The sequence below is a fragment of the Ursus americanus genome, chromosome 19 (assembly GCF_024610735.1).
Source record: "Ursus americanus isolate L20-20 chromosome 19, mUrsAme1.1.p, whole genome shotgun sequence".
In the NCBI taxonomy this organism is placed as follows: Eukaryota; Metazoa; Chordata; class Mammalia; order Carnivora; family Ursidae; genus Ursus; species Ursus americanus.
Genome location: NC_142145.1, coordinates 45,839,539 through 45,864,787, shown reverse-complemented (window position 1 = coordinate 45,864,787; position 25,249 = coordinate 45,839,539). Strand labels below are relative to the sequence as shown.

At 46.9% G+C, this 25,249-nt stretch overlaps 1 protein-coding gene across 1 annotated transcript in view; it reads right to left on the bottom strand.

Annotated features, from left to right (window-relative positions):
• NPC1 (NPC intracellular cholesterol transporter 1) overlaps positions 1-22,645 on the bottom strand; it is a 49,336-nt gene extending 26,691 nt beyond the window's left edge. The window contains exons 1-6 of the mRNA XM_045781806.2: positions 22,444-22,645; positions 7,653-7,775; positions 6,210-6,316; positions 4,008-4,183; positions 1,103-1,270; positions 273-522 (exon numbers count right to left, since the gene is read on the bottom strand). Coding sequence (XP_045637762.2) covers positions 273-522; positions 1,103-1,270; positions 4,008-4,183; positions 6,210-6,316; positions 7,653-7,775; positions 22,444-22,500 — 881 coding nt within the window. The 5' untranslated portion in view covers positions 22,501-22,645. The remainder of the gene's footprint in view (positions 1-272; positions 523-1,102; positions 1,271-4,007; positions 4,184-6,209; positions 6,317-7,652; positions 7,776-22,443) is intronic.
• Between the last annotated feature and the right edge of the window lie 2,604 nt (positions 22,646-25,249).

Below are 25,249 nucleotides of genomic sequence, written 5' to 3'. Positions count from 1 at the left end.
ACTTTCTGCTGAAGAATGGGTGGGTAACGCACAGTGCTTTAAAAATCACTCATTGTTTGGAATAAATCAATGAAACCAACTTCAAAGGTTTAAACGTCTAACCAGGCCTCCGACTATTCACTAATTAACTATAGGACATAAGCAATCACGGAGTGTGTTCACGTGATACTTGTTTCTCCGTTTAATCAATCAAGGACGGCCAGGCAAAAGCTGGAAGTGCCACTTGGATCAGCTTGCTCTCCTCGCCCTGGGGAACACACAAAACTGCTCACCTGTAGCACCACACGGCAAAAAAGGCTCCAAAAAACACCAGCAAGAACGCCATGTAGGTGGTCCACATGATGACGTACATGGCGTCCAGGCCCAAGATTCTCCAGGGAGCCGGAGGCGGCGGCGGCTGGGGCTTGGGGCCACACACGGCCGAGCAGTCCTGGCAGCTGCACGGCCCAGTGACCTCGTCCACAGACTCGTCACAGCCCTTGGTGGCATTGTTCATGGGCTCCATCCCATGGGCCGGAACATCTGCAGGGAGGATGGGCTTGAATGAATCTCAGTAGAACAAATGACAAAGTTTGCGCTCGCTGACATTGAAACCCAGTGATAAAGCACACCGACGACACACCGGCCGCCACCGGAAGAGCAAAAAGGACCGGAGGCTTCCGTCTGATCACATGATGTTCTGCTGCCTCGTCCTGTAAAAGTCTGAGTTCCTTCCAATAACTTCGGGCACAAGGTTTGTCCCTGAGATCGAATTACCCCACACTCCGTGGTAAACCTCCATCGAGAAGTGCATCTAACAGGATTGCGGAGCTCTTTAAAAGGCCTTTGTAATAATGCTTTGGTCTTTTTTTTTTTAAACTACAAAACAAAAACCCAGGCTCATTCTTTCAATTGGGCAGCAACACCTGCAGGCAATTCCTTCCCCTTCGTGCTCACCGCCAGCCCCTAAATTAATCACAGGCAGGGAGAGAATGTTCTAGTTACCTCTCTGGCGGGAGGGAAAGCCCAGGAACTAGTTATCTGAATTTGTCTATCTTCCTGTTGCAGATCAAGGTTCCTGGGCTCTAAAGCCACATCATAAATGCCCAACTTGACTGTCTACCTGAGAAAATGGGTGTGATGGTGAAAGGCGCCTGGCCGTTGTCCTTGTTGAACATGTACTCGATCCAGTTGGTGGCGTTGCAGGCTTCCGCGTCCTTCCCACACAGGAGCCCCAGGGCTTTGTCATTACTCGAGGGGGCCTCCACGTCCCGGCAGGCGTTGTACATGGCTGGCAGAGGAAGGAGGGAAAAGGGCGGAAACGCCGAGTTGCTTTAGTCACCGGGGGAGAGCTCACAGAAGAGCTCTGCGAGGCGCCCCGAAGCCAATGGTGGGGGGGGGGGGCGGACAGTAAACACTCGGGGCAGGAGTGGAGCTGACCCCCGACACAGACTCATCACCCTGCCACTATTATGCTGGGTTGGAGTCCAAGCAAGTCAAACATAAAAACACACAGGAAAGGCTTTACATCATCGCCCGCAGCTCAGAGAAGTCTTATCCCCACTGCAGAGAGCCCCGCACTAAGGCCGAGGAAGGGGAAGGAAGAACCTCAGTGTCTCTTCAGGCAGTGAAGCTCGTTCCACAAACCTGGGGCAGCAAAGTGTAGGCTGAAGAGTTTGGAACTTACAGGAGGAAACTGGTGTTAGGGCAGAGGTCACGTGTGAAATGACTACATTTTAGTACACATAAAGACAACACACAAAATAAGGACGATGTCAATGACCTTTGGCACGTGAAAAAGTAGTAGTAATGGGTCCTGGATTAACCTTCACTGCCCAGCCCTTGCTGTCGAGGCCGCCAGTGGCATTGCAGAAAGGGCCCGTCGGGTGACCCACCTCCAAATATCCACAAGCCCCAACTGACCAATGGGCTACTTACAACCAGGCACAGTCACCAAGGAGAATGCCATACTCGCCATTCCTCCTCACCTGCCATTCCTCCTCACCTTCCGCCTTTAAAAACAGCCCACCCACCGCCTCAGGGCAGGTGCAGACAGCCTTTCCTTTGCGGGGTGCCTGCCGCTCCCCTGCTTCCCGCCCCCCCCCAGGTGTAGTCCATAGCTTGCTACCCCCTTCGTTCTGCCTCAGGTGATTTTTTTCACTTCACAGCCGGTCCTCATCCCGTCCCACATTTGGGGGCCCCCATCCGATCAAGAGATACCCCATTTTAGACAGCACACCTACTCGTTAGAAACTTCCCGGGACCTTTTTCCCTAAACTTCAAGGAAATACTTAGTAAATCCATTGTGTCTGACCCTCACTCTTGAAAGGCGGTTCGAGGAGAGTGACTGCCTTAGAACTATGATTATTCCAGGACCTTCTGGCCTCTGTCACTGCTCGTAAGAAAATCTCCAAATGGCATTCTTTCAAAACGATTTCTTTTTTCTACTTCTTTTTCAGATACTCATCTTTAGAGTTTTGTAGTTTTTCTGCGCTATATTTACACATGGATTTTTTAACAGCTTTATTGCAATACAATTCACCTGCCACACAGTTCACCTATTTGAAGTCCCCTGACTACCCTTCCCTATGAAAACATGCCCTTCCTGAAGGTAAATCACGTGAATTTGATGTTTACCTTTCCTGTGCACATCTGTGCACTTTCATGATATGCTGTGTCCACAGATATGCAGTATTATTTCTAATAGAAACATGCTACATATATCCTGTAACTTATTTTCAATTTTTTAAGTCATTCGAGTGACATAACTAATTCATACATTTTAACAGTTTTAAGGATTCTATTACAGACTATGACTATGCTCCACTGTATTTATCCATCCTCCTCTTAGTTAGCATTTAGTACCTCCAATTACTTTTTATTTTTTAAAGATTTTATTTGAGAGCGCGTGAACGAGCATAAGTGGGTGGAGGGGCAGAGGGAGAGGAAGAGGCAGAAGGACGAGCAGATTCCCCCCTGAGCGGTGAGCCTGATGCGGGGCCCAATCCCAGAACCCTGAGATCATGACGTGAGCCCAAGCCAGATGCTCAACTGACTCAGCCACCCAGGTGCCCCTATTTATTTTTTAATGCACTTCTTAAAGAGGACTTTTAGATGGGGCGCCTGGGTGGCTCAGTCAGTTGGGTGTCTGCCTCTGGTCAGGTCATGTTCTCGGAGCCCTGGGATCCAGCCCCGAGTAGTCTGCTTCTGTGTCTCCCTTTGCCCCTCGCCCCCCACTTGTGCTCTCTGCTCTCTTTCAAATAATTTTTTTTTTAAAGAGGAGTTTTAGGTTCACAGTAAAATTGAGAATTCTCATATAACTCCTGCCTCAACACAAGCACAAACTCACCACTATCAACAGCACCCGAGTCGTGCATATGTTACAACTGGTGAACCTATGATAACACATCACTGTCACCCGAAGTCCACTGTCTATTTTAGCGTTCATTCTAGGTGTAGTACATTCTATGAGTTTTGGCAAATGTGTCATGATTGTACCCACCATTACAGTACAGAACTCTTTCATTTCGATCATTTTCAACAAACGCTAGACGGTCTTTCTCAGACTGTCCTATGATTTCTAGCTGTTATGGATCCCTTTCTCCTGCTGTTGTATCTGCTTACTCTTCCTTATGCAAACATGTTTCTTCAGCATCAAATCTCCCCTCCTCTGCTTTACCCTTCCACACCCTCTCCTCAAGTTTTGCAGCAATTCATGGTGTTACACAATTCACATCCACTAGAAACAAAGTTCTAATGGCTTCCAAAATGTACAGAAATAAACTCACACGCGCTCAAAATTTCTATGTGGGAACTTACAGTCAGGAAGGAGTCAAGCAAATACTTCAAAGGGATTGTGTTACGGGTTGTAGCTCAAGTCCCTTAGATATACGCGAGGCAACAACTCGGTTTCACAGCCAACGGAATTAAAAATTATCATTTTCACACAGCTGATGACAGAAAGGAACAACTGCATCCACTGTCCTGATACCAACTACGAAAAAGGGAATAATTAAGAGTTTACTCACCATTGGCAAAACTCTCTCCGACATAGTACTGTAATTCTTTAACGTTTGTTTTCGTCTGGTTTGTAACAGGATCAACATAATCTTCAGTTTCTGTAACGTTCAGAAACTGCCTTTGCCGGGGGCTACATGTCAGCTCGCAAAACAGGTTCATTAGGTTATAAAAACAGGATGGACATCTAAAGAAAGAGTAAACTATATTTAGTCTGATCTCACAGATAACAGGGCCAGCAAAAAACATGATTTACGACAAACAAAAGGGCATTTAAAATTTATTATAAAGTGACAAATAAATTACCAACGGACATCTTAAACCCAGCCTTTCTAAACCTAAAATCAGAGGTCTCTTTAAAAAGCTGCCCTAATTACTACACATACGTTGTTGAGGTGTAATTTCAGGAAGAGAAGAATGCTTCTCTGAATTCTGTGCTTTGTAATTTATGGACATGTTTTGCGCTGAAGGTAAAGGGAGTGTCACAGTGACAATTCTGATGAAGAAGGAAAACAAGGGAAAAACGAGATTCACACGTTAGAACGTTCACCTTCTTACTGAAGGGCTTTCTTCAAGCCCCAGGTAATCCCTTGGCCCTCTCTAAACCCAAGAGGATTTCCCCGCGGCTTGAGAAGAAGCGGTAAGGACCGGGGTGGCCTTCTCCGGCGGTATGCCCCCGCGGAAGCACACGGGTTTTCATGAGAACCACAAGCCGTCTGCTCTCCTTCAGGTTCTCGGTTGAGGCTCACCATGCTGACTTGACGGGGGGCAGAACTGTCTCCCCTCAGCCTCACCGTTAGCTGCAGAAGCTGCTGCTTCCTTAGTCCTGCATTCCCGCAGCACAACCACATCACCGTCCCTCTTGACTCTGATCCAGTCCAGGTGCCAGGGACACAGAACAGGGAAGCTGGTCCCAGCCTTCAAGGCCCCTGGTCTCGTGAGGGAGCACACATGCACACTGACCTGCTTTCGGGAGTCCCGTGCTTTACTGTGATAAGCACAGGAGCCACAATTACACCACCCTAATGGAAACTGCTCCTGGGGTACACAGATTTCTACCACGTTCTATGGATTAACAACCTCTTGCCATGTTACTACGTTTAATCTCCACAATCATCAATTTAGACAGCTTCACAATATTCCCTATGTTAGCTTCTCATTATTTGCTATTGAAAATAGAGCTGTCAACATGGGGAAACTTTGGTTATCTTTTGATCATTGTTATCCTTATGTCCATAATGCCTCTTCTAGAGTGGGTGCGAAATACATGTATTCTGACTGAACGATGCCTCCAACTTCACTCCATCAACATCCACTTGCCCTCCACGGGGTATGCTGGACCGATTAGATTCTCAACTTTTTGATCTACTACATGGTATGCTGTCCTGAAAGGACAGTTTAGGGGTGCTTTTCCACTCTGTATTGCCAATTTAAGCTTCTGGGAAGAAGCAGGGTTTCCTCAGGGGATGCCGACCGTCCTGTCACGCGCCATGATATGCACACAGAGAAGGGCTTCCCCTCTTCCTGTGTCCCCCCACCCACCTTTATCAGGGTGCTTTAGTGTGAAAAATTTAGAAAGATACCACGAGGGGCTGTTCTACAGACCCCCACCAGCTTGCTCTTTTGCACATTTGAGAACCGCTGAGTAAGCTTCGAGAAGAACACCTATCATGCAGGTTCTCTGGTCATAGAGAACAGCTTGGATGGTGGACTAATTTTGACAAAATCAGTCAACTCTGCCAGAACAATCTTGTTAACAGCTACCAAAGCCAGCTCTGACGAGGCCTGGGACTCTAGCACCTCACGTCACCACAGGGAGAGAGAACCACGTGCCATCCGGGGGTGGGGAGGACGGCCATGCAGAGGACCTTGCAGAGCAGGGTCTCAGGTCACAGACGTGGCAGGACCACCAGAACCCTTCTCCTCTGCACAGCACCTAGAGGCTCGGGGTGAAGGGACCCAGTCCACAGTGCAGACACCCTCGGGGTGGGGCCGCCTCACAGGAAGCCCAGGCCTCAGCCCTGCATGGAACTGGGAAGAAAACGAAGTCTGGTAACTACGACTTTATCGAGAAATTATGTTTGATTTCTGAGAAGTCCTAAGACTGCTTTCTTGAAATAACATGAAAACTATCTTGTAGGAGGAGATCAGAATGTCCCCGGTTAACAGGCGCTCCAAACCGGTTTTTGCGCGCGTGTGGACCGCCAGCCTACCTGGACAGAAACTGCAGGGGCAGCTGCAGGCTGTCCTTCAGGGTCCGCAGCTGCTGCACGTCGCAGCACACACTGACGTTGTCGAAGAAGAATCCTGGACAGAGCTCCTTTTGGGTGAGAAAGCACGGATATCACAGGAGCAAAGTCAGATAAGGACATATATTTCTCAGTGAAATACAGCAATTTTATTCACATAGTCTTTTTTCAGGTACGCAAGGGTAAGAAGCATGTTTGCAAAGTTCTCACAGGATTCTTTTAAAAGGCTTTCAAATTTGGGGCGCCTGGGTGGCTCAGTCAGTTAAGAGTCTGTCTTGGGCTCAATGATTCCAGGGGCCTGGGATCGAGTCCCGGGTCAGGCTCCCTGCTCGGCAGGGAGTCTGCTTCTCCCTCTCCCCCCAACTTGTGCGCACGTGCTCTCTTTCGTTCTCTCTCTCTCAAATAAATAAAATGTTTACAAAAATAAAATATAAGGCTAACAAATTCACTATTTATAAAAGAGGGAGTCACAAAAGTAGAGGCAGTAGAGATATTTCCATTTTTTTTCTTCTTTTTTGAAGATTTTTATTCATTTATTTGAGAGAGAGACGGCACAAGCAGGAGACAGAAGCAGAGGGAGAAGGAGAAGCAGACTCCACACTGAGCAAGGAGCCCAATGCAGGGCTCGATCCCACAACTCCAAGATCATGACCTGAGCCATCTAACCCACTGAGCCACACGGGTGCCTCTCAAATTTTTTTATTATCTGGAAGCTCACTCTCCCTTGACAATCAGTTTCCCCCTTAGGTTTTCTGCTTAAGTTTAACTCAAATGCTATTTACTACTTCCATTGGTCATTCCCAGGAAAGTCAGATGTCTTTAATAATTCTGATGAAAGCAGCACGTAGGTCAAGGAGACCTGCTGCCCCTATGTCAACTTGATTTTACATTACTTACGCCTCTAGAACCAGTCTTTTCCCCTGGATTTTTCAATTCTCTTCTAATATCCCTGTGTTATCAGGAATGGTAAACAAGACAGTAGGGAAGAGAATCCTGGTAGTAAGCAAAGTTCAGAGGCTCTGGGTAGAAAACAGAGGAATCACTCAACAGAGGACAAGGGAGTCATAGCCGCTTAGCAGCCTCACCGGTTCAAGTCCTGAAATCCAGGAACCCAAAAATGTGAACTTCCAGTACATTTTCAAGAAGCTGCAAAGAGCAACATTTGAGGTCAGTCCCTAAAGAGTAACCTGCTATGGGGAACCTACGAGAAAGGCAAAAAGTCAGCCCCAGAGAAATTCTGCCCCTGGAGTTATTCTGTCTTCTGTGCCGCGGTGGTGTGCCCCAGATAAGCGTTTGGGATAAGATTTAAGCCTGTTAATTTCAGCCCCACTGTGATATTTACAGTATAATTACAGAGGATCTTGGATTAGCATTTTGTGTTCCCAGTGCCCAGGACGACAAACTTACCTGCATTAAGTCATACCCATCCTTTGGCAAGGGTTTTGGAGGCCCCGAATACTGGCAGTTGTACCTCTTGTCTCCAGATGCAATTCCACACTCTCCATACCACACGCAGGCCTGTGCAAACACCTACAGAGTCGACACAAAAATCCATCCATCAGGGCCTCAAAGGCTAAAGGAAATTTCAACAGTGAACACAGGACCTTCCAATGTTACCTGCAAAATGCAGTGGCAGCAAGAGGCACGGGGTAGCAAACGTTTTGAAAAATATTAATTAAAACAGACCAGGTGCCCAAAATGCGCTTGTCAAGTCAGTCAGTGAAGGAGGTCCTAGAAATTACTTACATGATTTCTACTTCCTGCTAATTTGTTGATGAAAGGAAGCTATACTTCCTGTCAGGATCACTAAGAATCAGTGTAGAGGAAAGAAAGCAAGACATAGTATGTGAGTCTGCAATTATTAAGGCACTGTTTTTGCACATCTGCGTAAGAAACTACATAAACTCCAAATAACGAAGGAACATTTCCATATAGATTAAGGTGAATTAATATCAGCACAACACGAGTAACATGAAAAGCAAAACCCAAAACACCAACAAACCCTAAGAAGAAACAAGAATAAACACCTTGACCTCGAGATTTAATTAGAAAGCAAGGCACGTGCTAACTTGAAGGAAAACCACCTCAGCAATCTTAAAAGAAAAATGTTCAACTCTTCGGTAGAGGGTTTCTCAAGAGCCACTCGTATTTCCCACGTGAGAGTCACAAGGCTGGCAGACAGTTCAGAAGGGGAGGAGGGTGGGGAGGAGGATGCAGAGTGAATCAGCACGTCAGCGAGCTCGGCCACGCTGGCCAGGGCCACGGGCCTGCACCGTCTTGCAATCGTCTGTCCCACGGGGAAACAAAAGCTACCAAGAAGCAACCATCACTCCCAAGACACCTCATGGAAAAGCCATTTAAAAAAAAAAATCTGACTAGAAGCAACAGAGCGAATTCTCTCCAGCGTCAGTGGCACATTACCAACATACATGCAAGGTCAGTCCGTCTGTGTTGGTCCCCAGCATCAAGATACGAATCTCCCCACAGGCCCCTGAAATGCTAAAAATATGAAAGAAAAAACAGATTGCAGGAGGCTGGGGTCTGTATGTGTGGGAAATCCAAGGGGCCAGGATTACTTTGAATTCATTCCTCAGGTATTTTTAAGATTTATTTATTTGCGAGAGAGAGAGAGAGCGCGTGCGAGCACAGGAAGGTCAGAGGGAGAGGGAGAGAATCCTAAGCAGACTCCGCACTGAGTGTGGGGCTCCATCCCATGACCCTGAGATCATGACCTGAGCTGAAACCAAGAGCCGAGTGCCTAACCAACTGAGCCACCCAGGGGTCTTCAGATATTTTAAAACAGAAACTATGACTTACTCCTTCTTATCTGGACTCATACGGTTAGGCTACAAGGAAGGGAAATTACACAAAGAAGGAAGTGAAAAGCAGTCAACAATGCCACATATCAAACCTTCGGCAAGAAGTCGCAAATTTCACCGCCATTTTTATTTAAAAAGAATTGCAGCAATTATGCAACAAACCTAGTGATTCCAGGGAAAAGTACTGCTCTTTCCAAAACTCCAGTTTTCCAACTAAAGGAAATTATCGATCTGCTGATGTTTGAAAAGGCTTTTTTGCCTTTTTTGCTAAGGAGGTGGCATAACTGCTCATATCGATGTGTCATTTAAGTACAAGGGCCCCGCCCTAGACTTCACAGAATGCTCAGCAGACCCAAAGGGCAAGCGGGTCCAGGCCTGGCAAGTCACCCACTGGAGCGACAGAAATCCAGTCAACAAACCATGACTCGGCCATGACTAACAGGAGGGAGGTCTGGAGTCTCGGTTCCCTTTCCTCAGCCCTCAGCGCTAGGAAAAAAGTAAAGGCCCAACACAGTGTGGTTCCCATTCATCCTTTCTAACCCACATCTCTCATTTCAGTGCGAAGTTTCCAGGGTCAGGTAAACAGAGGTGGGACAGGGGAGTGGGGGGAGGTCAGGAGTCCCGGGTTCTGATCCTCAGAACTCATGAGGCTCTCAATCAATGTGCACGCTGAGCCTGACCGCCCGTGGAGCGGGTTCTTAACTGTGCTGGGCAGTTCTGCTCCCTGTGAATGGCGGCTCATAACCGCCGCCAATCTTACAGGTTTGCGGTGAAGATAGGACACGAGAGTGTATGTGGAAATACTTAGTAAACTGTAAAGCACTATGCAGTCAAATGCAAGGAATTATTATCATCTTCTAACAGTTGGGACCTCAGCAAAGAGGGCTTTACTGAGCTCCCAAAGACCTCAGGTAAAACACCTGAAATTTCTTTGGGCCCAGGAAAATCGTGCTTGACTCAAGCTTGCAGGTTTGCTTCCCAAGGTCGACCTGCCTCTAGAAGCAGCCCCACCCAGCGGGGCCCAAAGGCACTTACAAGCCATTTACTTGCGTGCTAGGCACTGTTTCACTGCTCTTCATACGTTAATCCAATTAATCCTCACAACAAGTTGATGAGGGAGGTGCTATTATACCCATTTTACAGATGAGGAAATGGGAGGCACAGAAAGGCTAATTTGTCCAAGTGGCAGAGCCAGGATTCAAACCAGAACATTCCAGTTCCAGAAACAGACTCTGAATAAAATATAATCAACTGCATTACTAAGGTCCTCACTCTGGCACCACAACCCCTCCCCACCCTACCTTGCAGGAGGCATGGGCGTGTGTGCACTCACTCACACAGCTGCGCTGGTGGGGGAGCCCTCTTTTCCACCTCAGCTCTTCTCATCGCATTTCCCTCTGATCAGCCTCAGCTGAAAACGCCGTGGAGCTAGTCCGGCTGGTGTGGCTGGTGTGGCTGGTGTGGCTGGTGTGGCTGGTGCAGTGTTTCTCAGCCTCCTCAGGGGCCTCCACCACCCGACCCCTGTCTTCTACCTTCTCAATCTCATCTCTTTGTGCAACCCTTCGCCTGCTCCTACCAATAAACACTGCCCCGAGTTCATTCTCCCTCCTGGTCAAAGGACCCCAATTTCTCTCCAGCTGCACTTCCAGTTACCTGCCCCACAATCCCAGGTGCTCCAAAGGAAACCGATCCTTCCTCCACGGCCGATCTCTCCTCCTGGGGAAGCTCCCGGGGCAGGTGCACTTTCTGGTGCCCCTTCCTTCCCTGCATCCCTTTCCTGCTGAGCCCGCAGCCATCCTTTGTTCCCCTGGGCACTACTCCCCTACAGACCCCCTGCCACCCACCCTGCAGACTTCAGCAAGTCTCCTACACAGCCGGCAGCTGGGCTCTTCCTGAGCTGAGGCTCCAGAGCTTTCCGATGCTCGGAAACCTACCATCCACCTTCCTGCCGCCCGGGAGACAAGCTCCACATGCCTCACCTGGCTCCGGTGTGCAGCTCGTCTCCCACCCTCCTTACCTTCTGTCCCACAGAGGGGGCCGTGCCTGCCCCTGTGCAGTTTGTGCCTCCCTCCCCGACACTCCCTACACTCCCACTACCTGCCAAGGCCGCTCTTCCACCACCATCTCCCCCATGGGCCTGCCGGACCCAGGCAAGCACAGCCCCTCCCCTCCCTGAGCTCTATCATTCCAGTGGCTCCCCCCATCCCCCACCCGAGGGTAGGCAGCCACCTCCCCCAGCATCCAGGCCCTGGATCCCTCAATCCTCAGATCTGGGAGGCTGGTCCTGGAATAACACCATTCTACAGAGGAGAAAACTGACGCTACCACAGGTGGAGTGAGTGACTCATAGGAGACCACACCTAAAAATGGCAGAGCCAGACCCCCCGGAGGCCTGGCTGCTTCCCGGCTGGTTCAGAAGCCGGAGCTCCTTACTCCTCTGGCTACACCGCGGGTTGCTCCTGGCTGAGCCATGCTCATCTCTGTATCCCACCAGAACCAAGCCGGCATTGGAACGACGGGATTGCCAGTCTCCAAACTGCCACAGCACAGGGGGTGGTCAGGACTTTCTGGACAAAGATGATGGATGCACCTCAGGATCCCTGGGACGTCGGGGCAGCACGAGCAGACACCAAGCCCAAGGGCGCGCTGTGCAACCAACAGCTCGCACACAGGGCACACGCTTCCTAAGCAAAGCACCTGCTTTCCAAAAGTGAGGCGTGGCCGAACGCCGCCTTTACTGGGATACGAGAACACCTGCTGCTGACCTCACATCACTGACACGCCCTTGGGGAGGCAAGGCGGACCGAGAACCCAGCCACGTCTGCGGTCCGCCGGGGCCCGAGGTGCGCCCCACCAAACCCGAGCCCAGCGCCGGGCGGCTGGGGCCGCACAGAAGCAGCCGTCCGTCGGGCCACCGAGCTGTACGCCGGAAAGCTGTCCACTTCATACCCTGTGCGTTTTACCACGAGACGAGCTCAGACGTCCTGCATGTGAGAGAAAAGCCCAGTGGCAAGGACTGCAGAGAGCGGGCCGCAGAGAAGCGTGACCGGCAGCGCAAACCGAATCAGAAGCTGCGGGTCTGAGAGCCGCGTGACGCGCCTTGTCACAGCTGCGCTCCAGCCCGGGAGACCCGAGTCCGGAGGGTAACGATTCTTCACAGTAGGTCTCGTGGACACCGACCAGTCATGCAGAGCTATTTATAACCACGAGAACCGTCTTACGCGAGCCTTTTAAAATTTTACCGATTCCTAAAATGTTAAAAATAAATGACAGTAGGATTTATTTCCTTTAATTATGGGCTCCGTACCCACTCAGCACAAATCCGTAGGCATCACAGGTATATGTGAAGTAACCACCCCATATTCTAGATTTAACCAATGCTACTGTATTAGATCTGGGTCTTCTAGGCTTTTAATTCCTCCCAACAGGTAACCTGTAGAGACGGACAAGTGCAGTAAGTTTTAAACAGCTTTTTCACAGGTAAGTCTCAACAACCCCGCACAGACTCCTTTCGGCTCAATCTGAACTGCCCTTCACTATATTCATCCGGGTCTTTTCCATAGAGAGCCAAATATGACATGCTGTAGGCTTACGGGCCATAAGGTCTTTGTGGAAAATACTCAATTAGCCTGTTGCAGCTCAAAAGCAACCACAGACAACAGGTTCATGATGGGTGTAGGGGGAGGGAGAAAACTTCATTCACAATGACAGGCCCTGGCCGGGCTGTGATCTTGGGCTCCTGCCCTAGGATGAAGCAGAATTTACAAGCATCATGAAGTCGCGTATATGGGGAGAGGTTCCAAGCGTGGTTTCTGGCTATTGTCTCAACTCCCTAGGGGGACCGCAAAATCACCAAGCGCAGAGCCCAGCTGTTATATTCGCTCTGGAAGTCTCTGCAGTACCTGACCCAGTGTTCACCGATTCAGAAACCATCGAACCTCTCCATGAGCTGAAGGAGTTCAAATGGATTACGTAAGAAGTTCAGAAATGAGAACTACTGCTTGTTTTGGCCTTCCACCAGAATTTAGGAGGTACAAGGCTAGAGTGTGTCTACTTTTCAAGGTGAGGTCATACGGCCATTTCACATCATGCTCTGGAGCTTAATGATTGGGTGTATGACTGGACAGGGACGTTTCTTCCAATAATAATAGTAGTTCAGCAAGTTAAAAAAAAAAATGCCCCTTCTGCTATATGTCAGCAACTATAGCAACTGCTAAACAGACCCCAACGGGGAGCTCTACGAAAGCACGTCTGAGCATACGGAGAAGAGGCCCTGCACGTCACCAACGCAGTCCTACGCTCCAGGCTGCCTGCAGTCAATCTCAAGTATTGACCAACTCATCGTAAAATGCTTCGTGAACGGCAACCACGTGCTGGGCACAAAGTTAAGGGACTTCTTCCTTCCTGCCTCGCGTACTTCTCAGATTCCCTCTAGAGGAGCAGGGCAGCATTTTACAAGCAAGGAAACTGAGGCTCAGGGAAGACTGAGGTCACGTGGCTCCTAAGTGACAAAACCAGTAACGAGAATGACAATTTTGAAGGCTAAGTGAGTTAAACATTCTCCATCCTATCCCCGATGCCCACTCCCTAGCTGCTGGACTGCTCAAACTCCAGCTCCGTGTGTACAGAGGAATCCTCAGAGGGTCCTACAGACAGAGCGTCCCTCTTTCTACACAAACGTGTTCACCTGTGGAAATAATGGCTACCACTGACGTCTCTAGGCAGCTATCAAGTCACGTCAGTTACTCCTGACCATCTTCAGCTCCAGGCCTCCACTGGCCACCCCACGGCACGTGGAGGGCAGGGCCGGGTCCTCTCACCTCTGCCACTGTCCTGGATGGGTAGAGCTCATGGCAGACCTGGAGCCACACCAGCTCCAGCTCCAGCAAGGCGTGTTGGGTAGGGGGTAGGGAGAGGCCTCGGCAGGGAGCAGAGGGGCTGGCCTAGCCAGTCAGGACAATGCAGGATGGGATGGAGGGAGAGACACGGAGAACCTATCCAGAGATTAAGCTGCCTGCTGTTTCCTTGGAGTCAGGGAGGCAGACCAAACAAATATGGCAGCACATGTGGGGTGGAGGCCGGTCTGGTCTGACTTCCGTTGATGGATATCTCTGGAACTCTGTTCTACAGCTATCCCGGGGTGAACATATCCACACAACAAAGGAGAGTCTGTGGGAGCACCAGGCGTGCCTGTAAATGGGTGTTTACTTCATACATTTTTAGTTAGATAGGCTCAGCTTGTCTCCACTTTGTCTTCACTTTACAAATAACCGCTCTAGCTTGCAGTTTCTTTAAGTGACTTGCCCAAGGTCCCACTACTAGTTGGTATTAGACATTTCCGAGCCTTCACACCCCACAGGTTTGAAAACTAATCCAAAAGCCACAAGACTAAAGCGAAAACAAGAAAGTAGATGGGAGTGTATACCGTCCACAGGTCTTTTCCTGTGGAAAGTTCACACAGTGTGGCAAGTGAACCAAGGGACAGGCCAGCAGGCTAAGTCGAGGGCTGATTCATCAGTGGCTTTTGGAGAAGCCAGACTGGAGCTAGGAACGAGCCCTGAAGGCGACGCCCTACAGGCCATGTGGAACAGCTGCTGAAACTCACTCAATTTCGCTCGCTAAATATGGAGAATCTGGTAGCAAGATTTTAAATCTGAATAAATTAGAGCACAAGTCAGAAGACCGTGGTTCAAGCCCCTAGTCTGCCACTTACTAGCTACGTGACTCTGGGACACACCTGAGCCTTAGTACCCTTAATTTCCTGCAAAACAGGAACCACGGCATCCCACGTATCTCAGAGCGGCCCTGTGATGTTAAAACGAGACCAGATGTGTCCTAGCAATGGAGTACTACGCACAAATTAGGTAACTCTCTTTTTAGTTTCCTGTAAGCTAGAACACCACTTGGAAAAAGTTTTGAGTTAACTTACATACCATAAAATTCACCCTTTTCAAGTATATAGTTGAATGGTTTTTCGTAACGAGTAGGTAACTCCCCCTTCCTTTCTCGTTTTCCTCTTGTCTACCTGGTAAGCATGAATTCACCCTCCAAAGGTCAGTTCAAAAACTGACTCCCCGTAACATTTTGTTCTTCGTTAGAGCACATTTTGCCCTGTATTGTAATTTTACATATTCACCCTTCTTCCCATCGAGTATGAACAAGCCAGGGACAGAGACTACTAACAGTTACACAGCACTTTACAGTTTACAGACTGCTTTCTGTACAGGTAATTTTGGTCTATTTTTGTATCTACACTGTGCCCCTAGCAACCACTTTATATTTATGAAACTCGTGAGTGACAGGAACTTTGAGTTCCTCTGTGGCCTAAGGGACAATAAGATAACACATTTTTAAACTTCCCTCTCAAGCCCCCCAAGAGCACACTTGCATCAAAAACAGGTTTGGGTAGAATGTAAAAAAAGAAAACAAATGAGAAACAGTTTTTTTTTCTCTTTTTCCCCTAAGTTTTCTTGCCAAAGCAAATATTTCAAAGACTGAAAATAAGAGGCATAGTCCAAGCAAAGAAAAACTTGTTGGGCCAGAGTTGCATATCGATTATCACCCAGAAAGCAATGCAGTTCTGGTTTCGACCAGCCTCTGAATCCTTCCACCTTATCCCCACACCTAAACCCATGAAGGCCCAACGATCTGGTGACTCAGAAAAGAGAGTCCTGGCCATACCGGAAATGGTAAAATACAGTTCTTGCCCTCAAGGAGCCTACAATCTACTACTTTAATTCAAGCGATATTCTTCTCTCTTTTCATGAGCACTGTGAGAGGTAGGCATAGATGTCAACCCGATTTTATGGAGGAAGAGACAGAGGCCCTAGGGGATCACTGGCTTGCCCAAGATCACTCTTGGTGAGAGGAAGAGTCCAGACCTGCACCCAGGTAAAGGGGGCTTCTGCTGTATGAGCCCAGATTTAGAGCCTCGGAGAGAAGGCATTCTAGCTGGGGAACAGGGTAACAAGTGCCATGGATAATGCAGCATTTGAACTGGGCCTTGGAAGACAGGCAGGGTTTTGACAGCAAGTAGTTTATTTGGCTGGAGAGCTGATGCCCTTCACAGAGCTACGGGTGACAGGGCAGAAAGGGGCACCCACGGTCAGATTAGAGATTGGTCTACCCCTGGCTTCCACAGCAGATAATGTGTCATCCTTAAAACACCCTGAAAAGCCTCCCTTTTGGGAGGAGTGGAGGGTGGGGAAGGGTTACCCAGGAAAGAGAGAGCATACTGTCTTCAGACCAGAGGGATTCTTTGTTCTGGGTAATATGACAAACGCTGAAGCAGTACAAAGACCTATTCAGCAAGTCGTTTTCTTTCTGCCCACTCGCTAAAATAAAAACCTCGTTTTCCCTTGATTACTTATGTTAATAAGATATCTGAGCACAGCATCAATCAAGGAGTAGGAGAGACTGGGAAAGATTAACCATCTGAAATTGGGGCGAATGTGGGTTTTCTTCAATGCTCTCAGGTCAAAAGATTAAACCATTGCTGATCTCTTCAGGAAAAAACCATTTTAATGGCTTAATTCCTACCCAGACCTCACTATGTTCCAAGTTCCTCAAGAAAAAGCATGTAAAAATTACAGACAGGAGAGAGACATACGGTTTCTCAAACCCGCACACATTATCTGGAGGACCACAAGGTTTACAAGCCAGGCAGTCCAGTGTTACTTCATCATCTGTAGAAACTAAAAATTAAGAAAGGCAAAAATCCCCCCCCAAATGTCTATCAGACCCTACAAAGGACAGTTAGGTCTGTTAATCCTGTGACAGAACTTCCTGAGTGTTTAGGCTGAACCCAGACAAGGTGCTATCACTAGCAAGAATTCTAAAAGCAGACCCTTCCCCTTCCCCCCAGTCTGTTCAGGGGTCCTGGAAACCTCAGCCCACGCGAGGGAGTTAATTTGTAAAATAACAAAGGCATATTTCCAGTTAAGATTTACTGACCTTTCCAGGCATTCTGCAAGACTCATGATGAACCTCTGACCTATCTCTAAAGTCCTAGGAGGAGAGGCACTCATTGGCCATCAGTCTTGGATATTACCTTGAGGTGACAGGATTTCAGAGGCAAGTTAAAGCTACTTACCAGTGTGAAGCCCGTCTACCAGATCCTGACCTAAAATTCGAGGCAAACTGAATAGCTGTGTTTTCTCAACGGCACAGAATTGCTCCTGTTTCTTGAGTTTTTACTACAGTGGCAAGGTCTCTCCATATATCATGTTACCTAATAACCCCAATAATCCTACAAGGTATTGTTTGTCTTCAAAAAAACCCCTGAGGCTGGACAGAGTAACCTGCCCACAGCAAGAGCTAGGGAGCAGTCTACCTGCTGACCCCATGGCAAACCACCTCCCTGCCCTGCTCTACCCCCCTCCCAACCAGGCACCAGAGGTGTGCTCCCCCCACAAGCCCACACTGCTGGGGATCCCCTCCACAGACAGAGAGGAGGGAGCCACAGCTCTTCTCCTGGCTCCTGGACCTTACTGGGTCAGCAAAACTGACCTGCTTCTAAGAACTACCCAGAAATTTAAGGAGAGGTTTTCCTAATGCAGGGAAGCCCCGAATCTGCTTTCCCCTCCGATTACTACCTCCTGCTGACACGTCCTCCTGCTGACACGTACATGAGTGGGCACAAGGGCATAGGGTCCCAGAGATCCACTCTTGCATCCTCGTCTGGCTTAACCAGCGCTATATCCAAACCCTGGTGTTAAAAGAGAAAACTACAGACACAGAGCAGTGAATACAGCTAAGGGTTTGTCAATTTTCTCTGTTCAAAGAACCAGCTCTTAATTTCACCGATCCTTTCTCTTGTCTTTTTAGTTTCTCTAATTCATTTATTTCTGCTCTGATCTTTATTACTCCCTTCCTTCCACTAATCTGGGGCTTGTTTTTTTCTTTTCCTAGGTCCTTTAGGTGTAAAGTTACAGTTACATTGTTTGAGATTTTTCTTCTTCCTTGAAGTAGGCCCGTATTGCTATGAACTTGGCTCTAAGAACTGCTTTTGCTGCACCCCAGAGATTTTTGGTAGGTCATATTTCTCTTTTAATTTGTCTCTAGGTATTTTGTAATTTCTCCTCTGATTTTCTTCAATGACCCATTGGTTGATCAGCAACGTGTTGTTTAATCTCCTCATTTTTGTGGGTTTTCCTATTTTCTGCTTGTAATTAATTTCTACTTTTTTTTTTTAAAGATTTTATTTATTTATGTGATAGAGAGACAGCCAGTGAGAGAGGGAACACAGCAGGGGAGTGGGAGAGGAAGAAGCAGGCTCCCAGTGGAGGAGCCCGATGTGGGACTCGATCCCGGAATGCCGGGGTCACGCCCTGAGCCGAAGGCAGACGCTTAACGACTGCGCTACCCAGGCGCCCCTAATTTCTAGTTTCTTACTAATGTGGTTGGAAAAGATGCTTGATATGATTTCAACCTTCTTGAATTTACTGAGATTGTTTTGTGACCCAGCATGTGATTTATCCTACAGAATGTTCCATGCACACCTGAGAAGAATGTATATTGTGCTGCTTTTAGAGGAAGTGCTCTGTCTATATCCATTAAGTCCATCTGGTCTACCGTGTCATTTAAGGCTGATATTTCCTTATTGATTTTTCATCCATTGATGAAAGTGGGCTATTAAAATCTCCTACTATTATTGTACTGCTTTCAATTTCTCCCTTTAGGTCTGTTAATATTTGTGTTATAGATTTTGGTGCTCCAATGTTGGGTGCATTTATCTTTATAAATGTTGTATCTTCTTGCTCGAGCAGCCTCTTTATCATTACGTAATGAATGCCCTTCTTTGTCTTTTATTACAATATTTGTTTTAAAGTCTATTTTGTCTGATATGAGTAAAGCCACTTCAGTATTCTTCCCATTTCCATTTGTATGGAATATTTTTTTCCATTTCTTCACTCTCAGTCTGTGACTAGGAAAAAAGAGACAGGGCTCAAAATCAGAATGAAAGAGAAGTTACAACTAACACCACAGAAATACAAAGGAGCATAAGAGACTACTATGAACAATTACAAACCAACAAACTGGGCAACCTAGAAGAAATGGATAAATTTCTAGAAACGCACCATCTTGCAAGACTGAATGATGAAGAAGTAGGAAATCTGAATAGACTGATTACTAGTAAGGAGACTGAAACAGTAATAAAACATCTCCCAACAAACAAAAGTTCAGGGACCAGATGGCTTCAGTGGCAAATTCCACTGAACATTAAAAGAAGATTTAATACCTACACTCAAAGTCTTCCAAAAGATTGAAGAGGAGAAAAAGCTTTCAAACACCTTTTATGAAGCCAACATTACCCCTGTACCAAAACCAGACCAGGGTGCTATTAAAAAAAAAAAATTACAGTCCAATATCCTTGATGAACACAGATGCGAAAATCCTCAGCAAAATAGTAGCACACCAAATCCAATAATACATTAAAAGGATCACACACCACGATCAAGTGGGATTTATTCGATGGATCCAAGGATGTTTCAACATCTGTAGATCAATCAATGTGATGCATCACACCAACAAGATGACAGATAAAAATTATATGATCATCTCAATAAACGCAGAAAAAGCAGTTGACAAAATTCAACATCCATTTATGATGGCTATACGCACTCTCAACAAAGCGGATGTAGAAGGAACATAACGTAATACAGGCCATCACGACAATCCTACAGCTAATATTGTACTCAATGGGGAAGAGCTGAAAGTTCTTCATCTAAGAACAGGATGCCTATTCTTGTCACTTTTGTTCAACACAGTATTGGAAGTCCTAGACATGGCAATTAGGCAACATAAATAAAAGGCATCCAAATCGGAAGGGAAAAAGTATAAACAGTCACTATTTGCAGATGACATGATACACGAATTCAGTAAAATCACAGGATACAAAATCAGTACACAGAAATCTGCACCCATGCTAACAACAAAACCATACACACTAACAATGAAACATCATAAAGAGAAATTAAGAAAATAATTCCACTTACAATTACATCAAAAAGAATAAAATACCTAGGAATAAATTTAACCAAGGAGGTGAAAACCATAAGACACTGATGAAACTGAAAAAGACACAAAGAAATGGAAAGATAATCAGTGCTCATGAGTTGGAAAAATATTGTTAAAATGTCCATACCACCTAAAGCAATCTACAGATTCAGTGAAATACCTATCAAAATTCCAATGGCACACTTCACAGAACAGGAACAAATAATTCTAAAATTTATATGGAACCACAAAAGATACCAAAAAGCCAAAGCAATCTTAAGAAAGAAGAACAAGGCTGGAGATCTCATACTTCCTCATTTCAAACTATATTACAAAGCTATAGAAATCAAAGTAGTATGGTATTTGTATAAGAAAAGACACACAGATCAATGAAACAGAATTGAGAGCCCAGAAATAAACCCATAGAGGCATGGACAATTAATCTACAACAAATGAGCCAAGAACATACAATAGAGAAAGGATAGTCTCTTCAATAACTGGTGTTGGGGAAACTGGACCACTATCTTACGCCATTCACAAAAATTATCTCAAAATGTATTAAAGACTTGGATAGAAGACCTGAAACCATGAAATTCCTAGAAGAAAACATAGGTGGTAATCTTCTGGACATCAGTCAGTGATGTCTTTCTGGAACTGACTTCAAAAACAAGAGAAACAAAAAGAAAAATAAAGAAGTGGGACTACACCAAACTAAACAGCTGCACAGCAAAGGAAGCTAACATCAAAATCAAAAGGCAACCTATTGAATAGAACATATTTGCAAACCATATACCTGATAAAGGGTTAATATCCAAAATATATAAAGAACCATACAACTCAGCAACACAAACAAAAAACAGCCCAATTAAAAAACGGGCAGAAGATCTGAACAGACGTTTCCTCAAAAACATACAGACAGCACACGAGACATACCATAGTACATGACAAGATGCTCACGATCATTATTAGGGAAATGAAAATCAAAGCCACATGAGGTTATCACCTCGAACCTGTTACAATGGCTATTATCAAAGAGACAAGAAATGACAAGTGTTGGTGAGGGTGCAGAGAAAGGGAAACACTTGTACACTGTTTGTGGGATTGTAAATTGGTACAACCACTGTGGAAAACACTGTGATTCCTCAAAAAATTAAGAACAGAAATACCATACGACCCAGCTCTTCTACCTCTGAACAGTTACACGAAGAAAATGAAAACACTAACTGGAAAAGCTACATGCACCCCTACATCCACAGGAGCATTATTCACAATAATCAAGGTATGTAAACAACCTAAATGTCCACGGACAGATGAATGAAGATGTAATATATTTATACAATGGAATACTACTCAGCTATAAAAAAAGAATGAGACTTTGCCACCTGCGACAACATGGATGGACCTTGAGGGGATCATGCTAAGTGAAGTAAGTCAGATGAAGAAAGACAAATACAGGTGATTTCACTGGTATGTGGAATCTAACAAACCAAACCAAACTTACAGATAACAGACCTGAGGGGAAGGGGGTTGGGGACTGGGCAAAATGGTGAAGGGTCAACTGTATGGTGATGAATAGTAAGTAGACTTGGGATCACTTTGTAGTGTATACAGATGTTAAATTATAAAGCTGTGCACCTGACACTTCTGCAATAACAACAGTAATAAATGGCAGTGAGGCATCCATGCCCTAGGCTACTGAACCAAGGAAAAGCTGACCCAGGGTGTTAGGCCACTGAGTTGCAGGCCCCACTCTGTAGCTAGCTAATATTGTGACAAGGGGAAACTCAATTATCCTCTTCTGGGTCTGTTTCTAAAGGTGTAAAAGACAGTTAATAACAAGTAACTAGCACTCTCGAGAAGATCAAGCTGACTTACTTAGGACTGTTTCAATTTGGCGTTTGGCATTTGTTTCCTTTTTTTTTTTTTTTTACCTCCCCTCCCACCTCCATCTTCGGGGGAGAAGGGGAAATCAAGTGGTAGGATATTCTAAACAAATTCATAAAGAGTTCCTGCGCATATGGCCGGATTTTTTTTTTTTAAAGGCAGGTTAAATAAATAAGATCCCTCCCCCTCTCTACCCACTTTCGTCCTTCCCTCTGATTCCACATCCTAAACCCAGAAATTAAATGACCACAGCTGAAATGAGCTCAAAAGAGGTCAAGCAAGCTGCTTCCAGTTGCCACCTTTTCCAGACCACAGAGAAGAGTGCGTGGCCAGGGAAAGAAATCGGAGCGGGGGTGGGCGCCCGGGGCTCCATCGCTGAACCAACTTCCCCGGGACCGGCTGGACCCGCGCCGGCTCGGGGAACCTGGAGCCTTCACCGCCTCGCGGCCCCGCCTCGTCCCCCCCAGAGCCCCCCCGGGTCGCGGACGTCCGCTCACCTGCGCGGGACAGAGCAGCAGCAGGAGGAGGCCGAGGGCTGGGCCTCGCGCGGTCATGCTGCCGCGGTGCCGGGCTGCAGACAGCGGCGGGACTCGGCTCGGCTCGGCTCGGCTCGCCCCAGCTCGGCGCGCTGGGCTGGCTCAGGATCCCGTGCCAGTCGAGGGAGGGAGCAGACGCCGACGGCAGGCTGCGAGCGTAGGTCAGGAAAAAGGAAGGCGTCCTCGGCTCCTCCCCTTTCTGGGCGGTGCCGCGACGCCCGGGACCCGTTCTGGGGCGGGGCCGACCCGGGGGTGGGGGGGCGGGGAAGGGGCGGGCCCCAGCCGGGGCGGGGGCGGGGCTCCCTCTGCGGTGGCAGCTTTACATTCCGCCGTCCTGTGGCCCTGGGGGTGAGACGTAGGTTAGGGATCCCAGACTGGAGCAGCCGAACTTCTGGAATCCGGCTGGGGAGGATATTTCTGGAGTTGTGCCGAAAGTCTGTGGTTTTGGTGTTTTTTTAATTCTTTTTCCACTTTTTGTCTTTCCTGGACTGGGGACGGTGGGCGAGAGGGTTTTAGCAAATGGGAGATTATTTTCCTAATTCCGATCCCACTCCTCAGCGGCATAGTTATTTATTTCGGCCCCGATTAGCACTCCGAGCAAATTCTCCGCCCGAGACTCAGCCACCAAAAAGGAACCCGTGACCGGGCTTCAGCGACGCCCGGGGCGGTGCCGCGCGGTGGCCTGACCGTGTTGTGATCCCGGAGCGCGAGGGGCGGAGCGCGGTGGTGGGCGATGGTCCCGAGCTAGCCAATCTCCGCCTGGTGACCTCTCGGCCCACGTTTGGAAAAGCGCTCGAACTACACCACCCGCTGGCCGAGCTGCGCGTAGCGTGGCTTTGGACCCGTCGGCGGGAGAACCCTCCCCAACCCCCCCTCTCCCCGCAAGGTTGACCCAGAAGTGGGACCAGGGTCCATTTTTAATTTCTAGGTGAAGTTAGGTAACACAAAGAAAAAGAAGCGTCTTCATTTTTGAGCCCTGCACGTAGTCTCTTTTTTGCTCTTGCGCTTATTTTTATTATATGCAATTCTAGTAACATTTTCCCTCATTTCAATTATTGAGACCGCTCAAAAGCATCAGTCATTATCATTTTGAAGTTAAGGAAATGTAAGTAAGGATCTCTTTTCCCAACGTGGAAGCCAATTTACAATGAAAAGACTAAATACCAGCTGTAGCAATGATCAAACCCAGTCCTAGGTAGGACCATGATGCAGGTGATACTCCCAGCGTCGCTTACAAAGCGTCTGCTTTGGTTACTGTCTTGCCTCCCCACCTCCTCAGCCCTGAGATGTCCACCAGGCTGGCTGGGCGTTGAAACTATAGGGATTTCCTCTAGACCTTCAGTCCTAGATCTTACGTGAGGGCTTGCTGGCCCTCCTCCAACTGTGCGCTCTCCCGCCCCTGGTGATTCATTTGAGATAAAGTAGTGTGCGTTAGTTCCGCAGGGACTCAAACTGTTGTCACTGAACCAGCAGTATCGGCATCACCTGGGAACTTGTTAGAACTGCAAATTGGAGGTTCCACCCTAGACCCACTGAATCAGAAACTCGGGATGAGCCAGCTCTTTGAGTTTTAATAAGTCCTCCACGTGGTTCCAATCACAGTCAAAGTCTAAACTTAACTCTTCTAGTGGATTCCTGGGATCGTGGTGGATTAGCTACCCTTCCAATTTTAGCAAAGTCCTAATGGAAAAAAGAAAGAAAAAAAAGCCTTTACTAAATAATTAACTTGAGTAAAGGAAATATGAGACGTTTCTGGAATGGGCAGAAATTTTGATGCCCCCCCCACATTATGTTCACTATTCACCAAAACAATAACAAAAAGAACTTTAGCCATTTTTTCCCTAGTTCTTTTGTACGACTTCAACAATAGCCAAATGCCTAGGAACTATTTTTAAAATAAATTATCATATTTCTAAGAGAATTTTTTTTTGCTGATAAAGTAATTCATACTTATAGTAGAAATTTTGAAAATACACAGAAGTTTAGGGACAGAATAAAAAACCATTTAGAATTCCATCATGGGTAATCAGTCACACTGTGGTGTATTTTTTGCCTTCTATAAAAATTGTTTTAACATGGTGGAGATCCTAGGAGAGACTTTTTGTTAGTTTAGGTAATATTTAGTACCACTGTCATTATAAACACCATTGACTGCATAATAATAAAGGAGAAAATAAGAGGGAAAATGAAATTATTAGACACACATCTTTATAAATATGCAGAAACATCTTTGGAAGATTCCGCATTTGAAAGCATGTATGTGAATATAATAAATGGACTTTTTTTTTAAGATTATTTATTTATTTATTTATTTATTTGACAGAGAGAGACAGCCAGTGAGAGAGGGGACACAAGCAGGGGGAGTGGGAGAGGAAGAAGCAGGCTCCTAGCAGAGAAGCCTGATGTGGAGCTCGATCCCAGAACGCCGGGATCACGCCCTGAGCCGAAGGCAGACGCTTAACGACTGTGCCACCCAGGCGCCCTAATAAATGGCCTTTTAAAAGAAGTGGGGCATACTGTGGAGCTGGCTTTTTTTTTACATTTAGCAATATACCCTTTCCACCTCCCTACTTCTACTAGCTCTATATTATTTCATTCTGTGTATGTAACATTCCCGAAGCCGGAGTGATGGAGGCCAGTCTCAGGGCAGTACCTAAGTCAGTAAAATATAGTTCACCATCCAGCAGTATTTTTAAATTACTCAAGTCTCAAATTGCATTTCTGGTATATATGAAGGGTTTGTATGGTTCCAGTAATACTGCAAAAA